This window comes from Antrostomus carolinensis, unplaced genomic scaffold (assembly GCF_000700745.2).
Source record: "Antrostomus carolinensis isolate BGI_N321 unplaced genomic scaffold, ASM70074v2 scaffold29447, whole genome shotgun sequence".
Taxonomy (NCBI): Eukaryota; Metazoa; Chordata; class Aves; order Caprimulgiformes; family Caprimulgidae; genus Antrostomus; species Antrostomus carolinensis.
In genome coordinates this window covers 3,756-20,628 of record NW_010330024.1, presented here as the reverse complement: position 1 = coordinate 20,628, position 16,873 = coordinate 3,756, and the positions used below count along the sequence as shown (strand labels likewise).

Sequence of the window (16,873 nt, the reverse complement as noted above, 5' to 3'; positions counted from 1 at the left end):
AAGCGGAATATGTGAAAGCCTACAGTATTTTTGTGTTTTCAGAGTCGTCTCTTATAGCTGCTTTCTTTTTTCTGTGCTGCAATTGAAAGTGAGTTAGAGATCTTGGATAGGATTCTTTGTTTCTGGCTTCTGTGTTCATCAGACATTTTTCCACTCTGATTCAAAGGACAAAGGCCTTGGTGTATGCATAGAACAATTGCTCTATTTATTATTGTTACTGAATTTTATGTGGCAGTTCAGGAGTCCAGCAAAGGCATTGTTGTATTTGGAACAAACAAACAATTTTCACAACTAATTTTTTGAAATAAGTGCAATAATTTATTATCTTGTGAGACATGTTAGCTTTTTTGAGACAACTTGAAACAGATGTAGAAGCTAAAATAGGAGCAGGGTGTGCTCTGGCTCTTTTTGGACCTCTTCACCATTGTAGAAGATGAAAGTTTTTCCACTGATGGAGGGAAAAAGGTTTGGCTCTTTCAGTCGTTCACCGTGTTAAGCTTGTTATTAGCAGACAGGTTACTTAGGAATTACACACAAAAGTGATTTTTCTTGGAATTTCTTTATAGGCACTATGTGAACTTTGTGAAATCAAATTTGGGAAAACACATCCAATGTGCAGTTTGGTAAGTGTATCCAGTCTGAATTTTTTTCTAGATGAAAGAACAGTGTAACTTATTTTGTTGTTGGTATCGTACAATCCACATTGATAATGTTCTTCAGAACTCTAAACGAGGGCTACTGTAGTACCTCATACTAAACAATAGTTTAAAGTAAACTGGTAAAGGAAGTCCTTTTTCCTAAGAATTTAGAAAAACTAGGACAAACCAGACTTTCTTAGATTGCTGAAATACTGAGGAGATGTTTCCATTTAGCTGTCGGCATAACTGAGTCTTCAAGAATCGAGGGCATGTGGTGGACACTGAAAGGTTTGCAGATGAAGTACTGTGGCTGGTATGGCAGCTTTGATTAACTTGCTATTTCTCCTGTTTTCTAGGTTGTCTCTTTGCCCTTGTGGTTGCCTAAATCTTTAAGCCCAGGTGCAGGAAGAGAGCTGCAAAGACTTTCCTATCTTGGAGCCTTCTTCAGTCTCTCTGTCTTTGCTGAAGATGACGTAAGTGTTACAGAAGGATGTTGATAGTAGTGTGGTGGAGTCTTTTTGTTTGTTTTTTCCCTTCTCCAATATGTTCAATACACTTGCCAATATTCATTCTACTTGCAGAACAAAGTAGTTGAAAAGTACTTCTCAGGGCCTGCCATTACTCTTGAAAACACCCGAGTTGTTAGCCAGTCTTTGCAACATTACCTGGAATTAGCAAGGGTAAGTGTTCTCATGTTTGAAGAAATATGCAGAAATATTGTGGGTTTTTTGTCTTGACGTAAAGGAAGAATATAATCTAAAATAATCTAGCTTCTGTATTAAACAACAAATTTGCTGGGATGTGGCTGAAGGGAATTAGGAAAAAAAATATTAGTGCTATATTTCTCTAAGGCTATAAGCCAATTCAGAAAATAACAGAACTGTTAGTCATGGATTATAGTTTATGTTAAAGGATGAGTAAAAAAAAATGCATACTGTATTAGTAGCGTGTATGTTGCCCTAGTCATCTATATAAATCTTTTCTGTAACTAATTTAATAACTAATACATGGATATAATCTTGTCAATAAGACCATAATGGAAGTTGTAGATAGTTTTGTGGAATTAGTACCACATAAAAATATGGACTAATATGGAATGTGATGTTGAGAAATATGTGCAACCTGACAGAATGTTTACTTGAAATTCCAGCAAGAGCTTTTCAAGATTCTACATAGTATTTTACTGAATGGTGAAACTCGAGAAGCAGCTCTCAATTACATGGCAGCTATTGTCAATGCCAACATGAAAAAGGCACAAATGCAGGTAAATAAAGGGAACACTCTTCCTCTGATTTGTGGACTTAGTCAATACACAAATAACACTAGAGGATTTATGCAGTGGTGGCTCTTGAATGGAGGACAAAAGAATTTTGAATGCCTACAACAGGCAAGAAGCCCTGTCATCAGCCTTTATCTCTTCCAATACATTTCCCATTTCTATTTTACCTGTTTGATCAGTTTATGTGATTTCCTGTCTTAGGACTGACGATTTGCTTCATTAACAGGGATTCTCTATTAGATATTTCAAGCTTTGTACTCCCCCCTGCCATCCCTGTGCATTCTCTGCCTGCCCCAATCTATGGGGGCTTCATTCATTCCAATTTCCTATGTTTAAAAAACTTATTTTCTAGCTGGTAAGTTGCTGGGCTTTGGTTTCTGTAAAAGGAGTAATGCAGATGGAGAGTGGCATAGTTCCAGTGAGACAACAGGGATGTTATTTTGCCATTATTTAATGAATGCATTGCACTCATTTCCTGTGATAAAATCTGTGCATGGATCCTGAACAACTGAAGTCTGCATTATTGTTGTCTTGAAGTCCCTTTTTCAAAAACAAACATTTGAAATCATTGCTAGGAATATTTCTGTGAAATTCCAGTGAAGAAGTAATGGAAACTTTACACTTAAGATAAAACTTATTAGTTGAAGCTCAATGACTATTTGAAATTCTTCTGTTGCTGTCTGTATCTGTGGCAAACCATCCTTGAAAGGGACTCTTTTAAAAAAACACCTTTAATTTCTTAGGTCTTCTAGTATTTCTTTTTATCTCTTTAATGTTTAGTGTTCTTGAGAATGACTACTATTTACTTTCTCACCCACAGACAGATGATCGTTTGGTATCTACAGATGGCTTTATGCTCAACTTCTTATGGGTACTACAGCAACTAAGTATGAAGATAAAGCTGGAAACGGTTGATCCCATGTACATATTTCATCCCAGGTGTCGTATTGACCTCCCAACAGATGAGACGAGAGTGAAAGCAACAATGGAGGATGTCGCAGCCTGGATTGCTGAACTTTGTGAGTACTCTTACTGAGATGGGTTAAGCATTTATCTGCCTTCTGTTTTGATTCTGGAGGTACCTGGAAGTACTTGATTCCAGCAAATAATTCACCTGTTCCTACATGCTTTTTCTTGATGCTGTCAGCTCTTACTGGTTTTAAAGAAAGTTGGATTCAAGGTCTCTCCCCTAGAGAAGGCAGTTCACTTTTTAATTTATTCACCTTTTTTGTTTGTTTGTCTTCTAGACAGGGATCCGTCTCCATTTTCTGAGCCGAAATTCCCAACAGAATGCTTCTTCCTAACCCTGCATGCCCATCATCTCTCGATCCTGCCAAGCTGCCGTCGGTACATACGTAGGCTGCGGGCCATCAGGGAGCTCAACAGGTTAAACGTTGTTAATTATTATCTAGTGCATCTAAGAGTCGTAGCATCCTCACAGTGTTGTCTTCTCACCATGATGGCAAACTCTCTAAACTTAATGGAAATTAGAGTGACAATTTGGGTAAAGCAGTTGCTGAGTACAGATGATCTTAACTATTTGTTAATCTGCTGCTTGTGGCCTTTAATGGATTTTTGCTTATGTTGAGGGAACATAACTTGAATCAGAAATCCCAATAATAATGGGATGGAGCATACTGATTACACAAGGCAGCTCAAGTTGGTGAGAAGACCATTCTATTTAAAAGATAATTGAATTATCTTCAGAGCATTTTAGGATTCACAACATTACATAACAATTTTAACAGTCTGTGGCCTGGTTGTTGATGGTGTGTGGACATCACTGCCTTGGCTCTTTGACATAGCTGTAACAGTGCCTAGAAAGTTTCATGTCTGATAATCAAGTCATTGTAGATGACTTGTGATTTCAGAAACAAGACAATGTTACTTGTGCCTGTGCTGTTTTCTGTGTCCCAGATGATACTTACCTTTTCCCCTTGGCTTCTGAGGTGGGATAACTTGTCATATTCTTGTGGGGGGGGGGCAGCGGAAGGAAGCCTTCAGCAGTAAACTCTTAAAACTGTTGATGTATGTGTAATTCAGCATGTAGTTTACCATTTTAAAAATTATAAATATGAGTTATGATGTTGACATGAAGGTACTGCTGTTTTCCATTTCTCTTGGCATAAATTCAAATAGACTTTTATAGTTGCTAAACCTCGAAGAATACTCTGTTAAAATTAGAACAGACTTTGGTATCATCTGTTTTTTCCATTGTTTATAATTGCACTCATTGCATTTTGGTAAATGTTCCTTGGCAGTAATACCATGAGTTCATTACAGGATTTTTGGACTGCATTTGTAGTGATTTCATTTGTAGTTTTTAAAGCACATGCAGGCCAAGAACCTGGGAAGCTGCAGAATGTGAAGCAGGAAGAGTTGGTATATCTTAAAGAAAAAAGTATTTTGATATAAACCAGCCTGTGGATTACTTGTAAATAAGCCACATGTTTGGCTTGGAAAAGGAATTGATTCTTTTTCCTTATTTAGAATTGTTGCAGAGGTGTTTTTTATGCAGCAATCTGCATCTGTTGGTGCAAAGTGAAAAGCTCTTGGCTTTTACTGACATCAATATGAGCTCAGTGTTCAGCATTTTCTGTGAATTGCTTAGTTGCTTGCAACACTGGGCAACGTAATTAAATGTTGGTAATAAAGAAATTAGACTGGAGATTTTTCTGCTATATGTAGAGATTGATGTGGAAAAGAATTTGTATTTAGAGGAGGGGTGAAAAGGGACTGTATTCATATAGTTCAGAATAGTGAGTTTTGTTCTAATCAGCTGCCCTTCATAAAAAGGATTAAGATATGGGAATATGTAGGTTTTTGGGTTTTTTTAAAAATATAAATAATGTGTATAATGTACAATTAAGTTCTCTCTTCAGTGGGGCAGAGTGAGAAGATGAGTAAGGTAGTATCAACCACCTTGATTTACTGATCCTTTTGCACACAGGAGTCTATAGACAATCCATACATTGTACTCCTCTGCAAAGCTGGATTATATGGGGAGTGGAGCATGAGAAGGGTAGAACAGGACTGCAAAAAATCACTTACAAATCACTTACTGTAGTGGAAAGTGGGAATACACACAGGATGTAGACTTGTTAATTCTTTGGAAAGGGAAGGTGTTTCTAACAAGTCCTGTTGTCAACCAACTTTTTCTTCCTTAGCTGATTCTCTTTTCCATTTTGCTTTCTGATACTAGAAGACAAATGAGAACTCTAAATATCTTGTTTTTAACTGTACCAGCTCTTCTTTGTGTTAAGGTTAATTTTAATGACATTTTTTTAACCTTCCTTTAGAGTGACTGTAGACTTCAGTGTGGAAAAAAAAAAAAAAAAAAAAAAAAAAAAAAAAAGAAAAAGGCAAATACTTTTTTTTTATCTATATATAGAGTAGATAAAATAAGTTTATCAGGCAGGATGGATCCCTTCTGTGGCTCATCCTGATATATTTTTTTATTTTTACTGTTCTGATTTGTCTGACAGGCATGTATGTTGGAGCTGGTGTATGTAATGCCTTTGAATGCACACTGTGAAGATGTTTGGTCTGCATTTAGAAAAGCAGTTTATTTTTCTTTTTATGATGATGGGTAACTTCTATTAAAATTATTAGCTTTTTCCTCTACTTTTCTTCTCAGTATTTCCTTGGTATTTAGCAGATAAGTAGGTTAAATGCTTTGTAGATATCTGGCTATCATGACAGAGGGGATATTTACTGCTATTACCTGTGGTTTTCAGGACTGTTGAAGATTTGAAAAACAATGAAAGCCAATGGAAGGATTCTCCTCTGGCTACCAGGCATCGAGAAATGCTGAAACGTTGCAAGACACAGCTTAAGGTTTGTAAGTGATTCAGTTCTCAACTAAATGCCTTTGTCAGCCTGTCTGTTCGTTTACTTTGTGTCCTAATGTTTAAATGCCACTTCCCACTGATGCTTCTTGAAAATGGTGGTTTTGAATTGAAGAACCATGTGAGCTTGTTAAAATATATTTTTGACTGCACTAGATAGTTGTCATGATCCAGTATAACAGTAATGGTGAATTTAAACTTTAAATATTAACCCCAAGATTAATTTAACTAGTATTGCTCAGAAAGAAGAAAATACTGGTTTTTATTGGAGAGAGAACAGCAAAGGGATTGTGAATTGTTTAGGGGTAGTTGTGTGTGCACAATCCATGCCCAAGATATAGATGGAACTCTGGAGTCCCTAATCCAATGTAGAATTCTTGCAAAGATAAGTATGCTGGGGTCCTCTCTTTTGAAGGGCTGTCCTGCTTAGGTCTTCCTAATATAAGTTGACACAAATTTTCTGATCTGTATCACCAAAATTACTTTAATTGCACATTTTTGCACTTTGATATTTCTGTTATTTCTTTCATTCTTCCCATAAACCTTGTAAAAGACTCCTCTGTCCCTGCAACTCTGAATTCTGTGTGTGTTAATCTTCATATGCTGGGGTTTAAGTGCCTTGTTTTCTTCAAATAACAGCGTATTTTAAGAAGAAACCATTGTATAATTGTCATAATTCACAGATATGTTGATTAGCTTGGATAGACTTGACTCTTTTTTTATGTTGTCTTGCCCTGGATTAGTTTTTTATGCATATTCTGCAGAAACTGGTGAGGTGCAAGGCTTGTGCAGATGCTGGTTTGCTGGATGAAAACTTTCTCAGGAGATGTCTGAATTTCTATGGCATGGTGATTCAGCTGATGCTTCGCATTCTTGACCCTGCCTATCCCAAGTGAGTGTCAGGATTGTCTGTGTAAATTGTATCAAAGATCTTTTTGATCATGTTAGATTGTTTACTGAATTTAGCAGTTGTAGAATTAGAATTTTTAGAATTTTAGGTTTTTTGTGTGTGTGTGTCTGCATTCTTGCGTGATTGTTACTTTATTTATGTCAGTGACATACATTCTTGCATGGATTATATGCATTATTTATAGGTTAAAGTTCAGTTGATGGAGGGGTAGCAACCCTCAGGTATGTTTAATACATTTGAAGTACTGACACGGATTTTTAAAATGTCAGTGTCAGAACTTTTGTGAAGTGTTCCCATAGGAGAATTCCATAGGAGAACTCGTGACATTTTGTACTTAACCCTGCTATTTTATTGTCCTCTTTGTTGTCTCTTTTATTCTACAGCATAAAACTGCCTTTAACTCCTGAAGTTCCGAAGGTATTTGCAGCATTGCCAGAGTTTTACGTGGAAGATGTTGCTGAATTTTTATTTTTTATTGTACAGTAAGTTAAGTTATATCTAAAGGAAATTTGTACTGCCATTTACCCCTGTAACAGAGGGGGAATTTTAGGGTGTGAAAGTAACTTCCTAGCTATTCTGTAGTTAGTGTTCTGGGTTTTAACAACAGCCATGAGGTTATGGCATTGGCAGCAGGCATTGCTGCAGATAAAATGCCAAGACGAGCTCCAGAGTCTCTTCTAACCTAATTTTATCTTGGAAGAAATTTTTTGTTGCCCCCCCACCCCAAGAATTCTCTTTATGGTTTAGAGTTTTATGAGTCCTTTTGACCTTACAATTTGTTAAATCACTAGAATAATATTTTTAAAAAGTCATAGCTTAGTAAGTAGAAAATTACACCATTTGTAAATCTGCTGGTATAAAATGTATTTGTATAGTTTTAGCAGTTTAGAACAGCCTGAATACTGTTCAGATGTAATCCTGGAGTTCTGGAGCTGGTCACTTTCTTCCTGAAAATGTACCTTCAAATTCAGACTTTGCTGTGTTCTATGATGGGGAGATGTCTGCATTTGCCTTCCTGAGCTGGTGATGTAATGGTACTTCATAGCAAACTTGCCATTGTGTGCAACAGGTAGTTATGATAGTGTTTCAGGCTCAAATTCAGTTTCCAGTGAGCAGCTGGTAAGACCTTTTGAAAGAGTAAGGATTTAGTTTCTGTAAGATGAAAGGTAGAGAATTATGATAAAATGGCTAAACTTTTCCTGTTGCTAATGAGTGATCTGAATTTACTTGATATATATGATAAATCTTCTGTAGACAATACAGGGTTGAGGGTTTTAATTTTGTTTTCCTTATCTATTTCAGATATGCTCCTCAGGTGCTTTATGAGCCCTGCACTCAGGACATAGTGATGTTCCTTGTTGTGATGCTGTGCAACCAGAACTACATCCGAAATCCTTATTTAGTAGCCAAGCTGGTGGAAGTGATGTTCATGACAAATCCAGCTGTTCAGCCCCGGACACAAAAGTTCTTTGAAATGATTGAGAATCATCCTCTCTCCACTAAATTGTTAGTTCCCTCCTTGATGAAGTTTTACACAGGTAAGTGCTTCATCTATAGTTCATTGAGTGTACAGTAAGCAATGAGTATTAAAAGGCAAAAGGCAGTGTTGTAGCCTTGAAAAAAACCCAAAAAAACCCCCCCAAAACCCAGGTAGATCTTGGGTCTTGTAAAGATGAAACTTTGTTGCTCAGGAATCGGGGAAAATGGCATTATATGGAATTATAAGAATTCTAGTCCTTCCACAAGCTGCTGAGCACTGAGAGGTCCAGCACCATAGGCTGATGTGACAGTTGTTTTTGTCATGTTTAGATTCCAAACTGGAAGGTTTTTGTTTGTTTTGTAAGGAAGTATTGGGATTTTAAAACTTCTGACTGTAGTTTTGCTAGTTGTGTAGATTTGGATGCTGCAGAAGGGTTTTGCACCCATAGAAACAACTGTTTTGCAGTATTCCCAGAGTTTTCTTTTAGTGAAACTTCAGACTGTGGCATAAAGCAAAATGGAGTTGAATAGAACAGAAAGTTTTATTTTCTGAGGGTTTTTCCTCAGAAATGAGGTTGGTTCTGGATTAGAAAATGCACAATGATGTTTCTTTCAGTGGGATTAAGGTGGAGACTTCTAAATGGGAGTTGAATTTCATCTCTTGAAGCTTAGTGCTTGAAACTCATCGCACTGGAGACCATAGGGGAGAGATGTCTTGTGTTCCAGGTGAATCCTGGTGGGAAAGCATTTCGATTTCAGTTCTGGGATCTGTTTTCTTTTTCAGATGTTGAACATACAGGAGCCACTAGTGAATTCTATGACAAGTTTACTATCCGCTACCACATCAGCACCATTTTCAAAAGCCTCTGGCAGAATATAGCTCACCATGGTACATTTATGGAAGAGTTCAAGTGAGTAAGAAATTGTGTATCATGCTGTTTCTGTCATGCAAGATGCTCAGGCAATGACATGAGGAGGTCATTACCATTGGGAATGGGTGATGCTGCTTTCCATTGTATTTTAAATGGCAACCCCTTTCAGTAGAACTGGAGTGTTTCTAAACTGAGCTCTGGACACCACAATCAACTTGGCTTGGGGCATGGGATCATTATTTGAAATTTACAGTGCAGAAGGAGTGTTGCTGGGGTTGCAGCCTGGTCTGCACACCCATCTACTCTGCCGCGATAACTGTGTTTCAATGTTTTCAGCTCTGGGAAGCAGTTTGTTCGCTACATCAACATGCTGATAAATGACACAACTTTCTTGCTGGATGAGAGTCTGGAGTCCCTAAAACGTATCCATGAAGTGCAAGAGGAGATGAAGAATAAAGAACAATGGGACCTGCTACCCAGGGTGAACAGAGCTGTTTTTCAAAGTGCCCTTTACTTATTTTTAATTTTTTAATACAAGACCATTAAAAAGAGTTTTTAATAAGGGGCAGCACCAAAGAGCTGCTCATGAGAAGCAGTTCTCAATGCTTTTTCTTGCTGCCGTTATGGCCATGGTCACTCTGGATGACATTCTGCAAAAAACCATCATTCTGCGTAGATATGTTGTGGGTGGCAAAAAGTGTGGTGAGAAGTGGAAATAGCATACAGTCACAAATTACTGTGCACTTAATTCTAAGTGAAGAAATTGAGACTTTAACCTTCTTGAAGGAGGTTTTTGAAGATGCTCGCCAGTTGAATTGACTTGAAGGAGTAGAAGCTTTTATGGTGTTAATGCATTGATCCTGGGTAGATTTGATGCAGACAAGAGTCCTATACCTCAGACCTTAGCCTGCTCAAACAGTTATTGTCTGTGTTAACTCACCAATGTCAGGTATTTCTATTTTAAGTTTATTGATTTTTTTTTTTTTTTAAGTTTGAAAAGAAAAGCTATAAAGATCTTGTGTGTTAAACTTCTTCTGGTTTGCTCTTCTGAAGCCTTTGTTCCTGTTTGTGCCTAGTAGCAAGGTAGTGACTGTAGTGACAAAATGAGCTGGTACAGAACATCTACGGATTGTTCCAGTGTGGAGCGTTTATTACTTATGAAATTGTATAAATTAGAAAGAACCTCACTTGACCCTCAGATCCCAAGCTGGTTTTGAAGTATTGGCATTTGGATGGAAAGGAAACATGACCCAGTTCTGCAGCTGGGAGAAGCAGTTATGGGATGTAAACAGACTCAATAACTGTGGAGTCTTGTGGTAATATTTGCATTCACTTTTTGTGTTGCAGAATTCTGGAAAGTTGGTGCAGACTTTCATTTAGCATTAGTTAGTAAAAGTGAGCTGACCTTAAATTAAAAAATGTATCACATCTGGATTTGAACTGCACTCTGTTTCATCTGTCTAGATCATGTTAGCATTATGGCTGCTAAGGTTTTGATGGGTGATGACGTAGGAAGTTCTATGGACTTGTAACCACTGAATGTTTATTTTCTAGGATCAGCAGCAGGCCCGGCAATCGCAGCTAGCTCAGGATGAGCGAGTGTCTCGCTCGTATCTTGCCCTGGCAACAGAAACTGTTGATATGTTCCATATCCTTACCAAGCAGGTTCAAAAGCCTTTTCTCAGACCTGTAAGTCCTGCTCAGATTTAACTTGGTTTCTAGCTTCTCTGCTGTTGGATAATATCCTGGAAATATTTGGTGGCCCTTTGTCTCCATTCTCCTCCCCTTTCTCCAGCTCATTAAAATCTAATTGCTGTTGAAGTTAAGAGCATTACCTGAGTTACTCAGATTGTGTGATCTTTCTAGACAGAAGCTGTTTGCATTATTACTTTTTTAATGGGAAGCATGCATAAAGAAAAGACACTTCCTGCAAGCTTACAAAATGACAATTTTATTAGTTAATAATTCCTGATCTTGCTCTATGCAAATCCACTGATAATCTTTATCACTGCCTTCATGCTGTGATCGGTGTTTTACTTTGGTTTTGTAGGAACTTGGACCGCGACTGGCTGCTATGTTGAACTTTAACTTACAGCAACTCTGTGGCCCCAAGTGCCGTGACCTGAAAGTTGAAAACCCTGAGAAATACGGGTTTGAACCAAAGAAGCTGTTGGACCAACTGACTGACATTTATCTACAGCTAGATTGTGCTCGCTTTGCTAAAGCAATTGCTGATGATCAGGTGAGCTCCAAAAAGATGAGAGAGGGAAAGGCAAAAGCACTGTGGACAAAACAGGGCTTTGCAGAATACTCTAGAATAAAGTCTCATCTTACTTGGATGCTGCCACCCAATTTCTGTCATGCATGCTTGCAATTTGTTTTCTTTCAGCACATCATCTCTCCTCACATTCTGTCTGCTCTTTGTAGATAGGTATGTTTTCAAAGTGTTTTGTAAGCCTATAGACACATAAACATCTGTAGCACTTCACACACATAGGAAATTCCCTGAGCATTAGTTCTTTATTAGCTACAGCCTCACTGTAAATTAGCAGAAGCACTTTGTCCTGATTTTGCAAGTGGGAAAACTGAAGCATACAAAGAGTTTTGAATCCCTCCTCGCTTCCTCATCAAGAACACATAAAACAGGCAGAGCTGGGACTGGGAATAAGAGCCTCATTTAACAGTCAGAAGATCATTCTCTAGACTAACAGTTTCCAAATTGTATTCACTTTTATATCACTTTATTAAATTATTACATTAAAATATCACTTTATAAATTATTATTTATAATAAACTGACCAAGCCCAACATTCATGAGACAACTTTGAACTCCTCATGGTAGTCTTTGGAGCAGAATGGTAATTCTCAAGGTAGATAAACTATTGCTCACGTCTGGGTTCTTGTAGAGTTGTCAAACCATTGAATCACATCTCTCCATGCCAGTGTCTTAAAACACAAACTTTCCAAAATCTAGAGGGGAAAAAATATTCTCAGTGGCTGCTTGAAATTCTAGTGGAAGCTGTTTTACAATCCATGAAGCTGCATTTGCATGTCTGGTGAAGCAGAGGTGTCAGAGTAACTCATGATTTTTTTTCTGTAATTATTTAAGTTCTGATAATTGCAGATTGTACCAGTTACACTTCTGGAACAGACCTTACATGTTTGCATGTGTATAATGAATGTGCAGTGTATTTTTTATGCTGTTCAGTATATATGAAAGTGAGAATGTTATTCATCACTCATGGATGCTAGCTGCAGCAAAATGCACAGCAAGGACATAGGGATTAAAAAGAAAGAAGCCTGCTGGTGTGGGAACTGCAATAAAGCTTAATTAACAAAGTAGCCCTTCATAAAAAGCCGGGGGAGTGACTAGTATCTTGGAAACTGTCAGTGACAGCAAAGAAACACCAAGGAAATGCACAGTTGGTTAATAGCTACTGGTATTAGGAGGAAAAACAAAACAAAACAAAAAGTTGCCTGATCATGGCAGGGTCTCTCTAAAGCATTTTTATCCATCTCCCGTTTGCAAATCCTAGCACGTAGTAGAAGGAATCTGAAAACCTTTCTAAAGCCCTGGGCATGTTGCCATACTTCTGTTTTCCTCTGTGGAACAGAAAGGAGTTTGGGTGGGCACTGTGTGTCCTAAGTAGTGAATGGTATTTCTTGGTGTGATATAGTACAGATGAAAGGAGTAGGGCTGTGTTGAACATTTTAAAATCCCCAAGGAAAATAGAAATCTGTGAGACTTAATGTGTTTTGTTTTGTCATTTAATTCAGCCTTGCACTGCAGTGTCAATAACAATTTTTATTAAAAGGCTTTCTATTAAAACATGGCATTGTGAACTTAAAATAGTGTCTTTGGAACATAAGCAGCTTTCAAAAGTCCTTGCCTAACTTTCTTTTTTTACATGAAAGCAACCTTTGCTTCAGTTGAAACCGTAGGATCTGCATTGGTCTCTCTGAACATTGCACTATGCAGCTGTACAGTTCTTACTGCACCAGCTGGCAAGTTTCCAGCAAGTATTGGCTCCCTCTGAGTTGCCTTACTATTTTTGCAACATCATGGGGTGTGTTTTTTGTTTGGTTTTTGTTTTGGTTAGGAGAAAGAATAATTTCTTTCCCAGTTTTGCCTTGTACATTATCAGACAAGTTAAGAAATAAAAAAAACTTTTAATTTTATGCTATATTTTCAGCCAAGACTTGTGAGAACAAGAATAGAGACAGAAGTGGCAAGAGAGATGTTTTGTTTAAGGAACAATCGTAATAATTATAGTCAGCCTCTCCGAGTGTCTTACTCATTTTGATTAGGGGATGTTTTTTTGGTCCTGAAGGTCCTGAACAGTTCTACAGTGGTGATGACTAATAAAAAAGCGTAAGTCTTCCCCAAAGCTGACATTCTGCTGCTAGATGAAATGTTATCTGCACACTCCTTTTCTATCTGACAATTATGAGGTTTCATTGATTCCTCCTTCTGAAATTTTAAAGATACGTTCAAAGATATTTAGAATTTTTATGGCATGTTAGGATGCTACAACTCAGCAAAGATGTCTTTTTCTGCTTTGCTTGTAGAGGTCCTACAGTAAAGAGCTCTTTGAGGAGGTTATCTCCAAGATGAGGAAGGCTGGAATCAAGTCAACCATAGCAATAGAGAAATTCAAACTGCTGGCAGAGAAGGTGGAGGAAATTGTTGCCAAGAATGCTCGTGCAGAAATTGATTACAGTGATGCTCCGGATGAATTCAGAGGCAAGCTGAGTTTTCTAAATACTGACTTTTTAGAAGAAGGATTTGGTTTGTTACTTTGATTCTAAAGATGAGTCTATATATTAATAGAAACTATATACTGTTTATGAAGCCTTGCATCCTGCTCTATTTCAGTTAAATAGTTATGTGACTATAGAGAGCCAAGAGTTTCTGTGTTTGTTTTTCCCTGGGATTGTGCTGTTGAATCCTATTTTTGTGTGCAGATAAAATTTGTAGCTATTGTCCTTCATTTAATGAGGAGACACTTGTGCCCTTAGATCCCCTTATGGACACTCTGATGACTGATCCAGTGAGACTTCCATCCGGAACTATTATGGACAGGTCAATCATCCTGAGGCACCTGTTGAATTCTTCCACTGATCCTTTCAATCGTCAGACACTGACAGAAAATATGCTGGAACCAGGTATTGCTTTAAGAGTTAGCAATGGAACCGTTGACTGGGAGAAGCAATGTGTGTATAGTTTGTTTTATATACTTTCAGGAGATAGTGTTGAGGCCTCAGTAGAGGTAACAGTTGTTTCATCTCAACTTACACAGAGAAGTTAATTTCTTTGTTTTCCCTTTTTCTGGGGAAAAAAACCAAACAACTCACACCCTTGCCTTCCTAACTACTGGGCTAAAGGACATTACTATGGTAGGTAAATGAGTAATTCATTTACTCAAAGCTGTGCAGAAAATACATTGATAGAGAAGAAAATAGGAGTAGATATTCCTGATCAAGGTTTCTAGAAAAGTTGCTATTAGTCTTGAGGAACTTTCTTATAGTAGTTTTACTAAATAATTTAACTGCTAAGTTAATAATTCTTTTTTTTTCTCTTCTTTACACTATTAGTGCCAGAACTTAAAGAGCAAATCCAAGCCTGGATGAGAGACAAGCAGAATGCTGACCATTAAAAATTCCCTTGCAGTGCACGCCAACACCAATGGGAAGAACAGGGCGTGGGCTGTTCTGGTAATAGTGGAGCAGATGCTTTGACAGCTATTGATGGGATTAGCACGCCCACTGGCACTGACTTGCAGTAGTGACCAGAAGCATGTGGATGAGGACAAAAGCGGCTTAATTCTTGTACATATATTTAAGTGATAACGATGGTCAATAACATGGAGGACAAGCTAGAAAGTTGCTTATGTTACAAAACTGTCCTTCAGTATGTCACATTTTGGAGTTTTTACAGCTGAATTATTTTAGCAAAGATGAATGGATCAGGGCAGCATCCCTTCAACCTTATTTTTTACAGCCAGATATCCGTTAATTTGATTGTGGTTAGAACCTTGGACATTTTGCTGCTAAAGTAATGTTTTCCTCTTTCCCCCCCTTCTTCCTTTTCCCCCCATCAAACCTGCACTGCTGTCTTTTTTTTTTTTTTTTGTAATGCAAAAAAAAAAAAAAAAATTCCCTGTGAAAATCAAAATCATTCCCCTGCCCTCAAAAGAACATATGCTGTGCGATAACTGTGCCTGCAACAAAAGTGTTAATCTTGGGATCGTATTTTTATATTACACATATTTGCATATTTGGTTTTTAATTGGTGTTAGACACAAGGATAACTTCAAAAAAGCAAAGATTTCACACAAGGGTTTTAATTTCTGTTCTTTGAAATGTCCCTTTTCTTTATGTTGATCTAGATGCTCTGGTATTTTTGAAAAGCCTTGAGATAGAAATATGTTAAAACAGCTGCCATGAGTGAGATGCTTAGGAATACCAGGATTTCAGTGACTTTTTAAAAAATAAAATCCATTCTTTTAATGCTGCAGAAATGATATATGCTAAATGACAGTTCTGAGCCATTAGAGCTTGTCCGTAGAGAGCAGATCCTTTTATTCTTGGAGGCTGCAGTTTGGGGCAGGGGTCATTTTTTATGTTGCGTACCAATTTGTATCCATGGCTTGGCCTTACCAAAGCAGAAAGGGTGCAGGAAATATAGAATTACATTTTTAAAAAAAAAAGAATAAAAAAAAAATATTCACAAACATTTTTGTATTACTGCCCCCTGCATATGATACTTGAATTTCCTTTTTAAAAAGGATTTGAAACCACAGTGTTTTAAAATTTAAGTTTGAAAACAAAGGTTGTTTTTTCTTTTATTTGTTTTTCGCTGTGTCTTCTGTTCAATTCCTGACTCTCTTGAACTACAATAAATGATACACACTCGCATAAAATGTTTCCTTTGTCTTTCTTTAAGTGTGTTAGTTAAAGTATAAGAAATACAAATGATTGGGTGGCTTTGTTCAGGTTTGCTGACAGTGATTTAGGATGTGGAGATAACTTAGTAAATGATGTGAAAAATTTCTGTGCACACAGATATCAGTAATACTTCAAAGTAATGAATGTTCCCAAGCGGGTAACTCTTACACCTATTTATAGCTACATGACAGTTGGTGACGGGCTCCAGGGGGAATTTTGGTTGGGTTATTGTGGTGCTTTCACTGGGCCAGCACTTGGCCAGCAGCCGAACACAGCTGCTTGCTCACTTCTCCCCCTAAGGGGATAGGGGAGAGAACTGGGGGGCAAGGGTAAGGAGACTCACTCATAAGGTGAGATAAGAACAATTTCATAATTGAAATAAAATAAAACTTAAACTAATAATTAAAATAGTAATGATGATAACAGTAATAAAACATGCAAATGAGTGATACCCAGTGCTATTGCTCACCACTCACCAACCAAGCCCAGCCCGTTCCCAGATAACAATCTTAGAGGAGCGACAATCCCGAACCGAAACCGCAGTCCCGGGAGAGCCAGAGCCCGAGCGAAAGCCAGAGAGAGCAAGAGAGGAAGAGCCCCTCATGGATCTCCTGAACGTGACCGTGTATGATATGAAATATCCTACTGGCATATCCAAATACCAATTTAGCTTACTAATTTAAATATTCCTCGCCCTCCCTAGATCTTGCGCTTGTAAACTAGCAAAAACTCAAAGTCCTTCAACTTCTAGCAACAAATGCAAACGTTGGTATGTTATCAGTGTTTTCCTCATAACAAATCCCATGTGAAACCAAAACACAGCGCTGTTCTAGCTACTAAAAAGAAACCCAGCTCTGTCTCAGCTAAAAACCAGGACAGTTATATATAATCCAGCACTG

General features: G+C 37.7%; 1 protein-coding gene across 1 annotated transcript in view; it reads left to right on the top strand.

Moving 5' to 3' along the window:
- Window positions 1–15,783, top strand: part of UBE4B (ubiquitination factor E4B) — a 33,825-nt gene extending 18,042 nt beyond the window's left edge. Inside the window, exons 13-29 of the mRNA XM_029086160.1 lie at window positions 567–623; window positions 995–1,111; window positions 1,220–1,318; window positions 1,789–1,902; window positions 2,738–2,936; window positions 3,165–3,303; window positions 5,655–5,754; window positions 6,530–6,657; window positions 7,059–7,157; window positions 7,978–8,213; window positions 8,939–9,065; window positions 9,363–9,507; window positions 10,581–10,715; window positions 11,077–11,268; window positions 13,596–13,770; window positions 14,046–14,192; window positions 14,622–15,783. Coding sequence (XP_028941993.1) covers window positions 567–623; window positions 995–1,111; window positions 1,220–1,318; window positions 1,789–1,902; window positions 2,738–2,936; window positions 3,165–3,303; window positions 5,655–5,754; window positions 6,530–6,657; window positions 7,059–7,157; window positions 7,978–8,213; window positions 8,939–9,065; window positions 9,363–9,507; window positions 10,581–10,715; window positions 11,077–11,268; window positions 13,596–13,770; window positions 14,046–14,192; window positions 14,622–14,683 — 2,271 coding nt within the window. The 3' untranslated portion in view covers window positions 14,684–15,783. The remainder of the gene's footprint in view (window positions 1–566; window positions 624–994; window positions 1,112–1,219; window positions 1,319–1,788; window positions 1,903–2,737; window positions 2,937–3,164; window positions 3,304–5,654; window positions 5,755–6,529; window positions 6,658–7,058; window positions 7,158–7,977; window positions 8,214–8,938; window positions 9,066–9,362; window positions 9,508–10,580; window positions 10,716–11,076; window positions 11,269–13,595; window positions 13,771–14,045; window positions 14,193–14,621) is intronic.
- The last annotated feature ends 1,090 nt before the right edge of the window (window positions 15,784–16,873 follow it).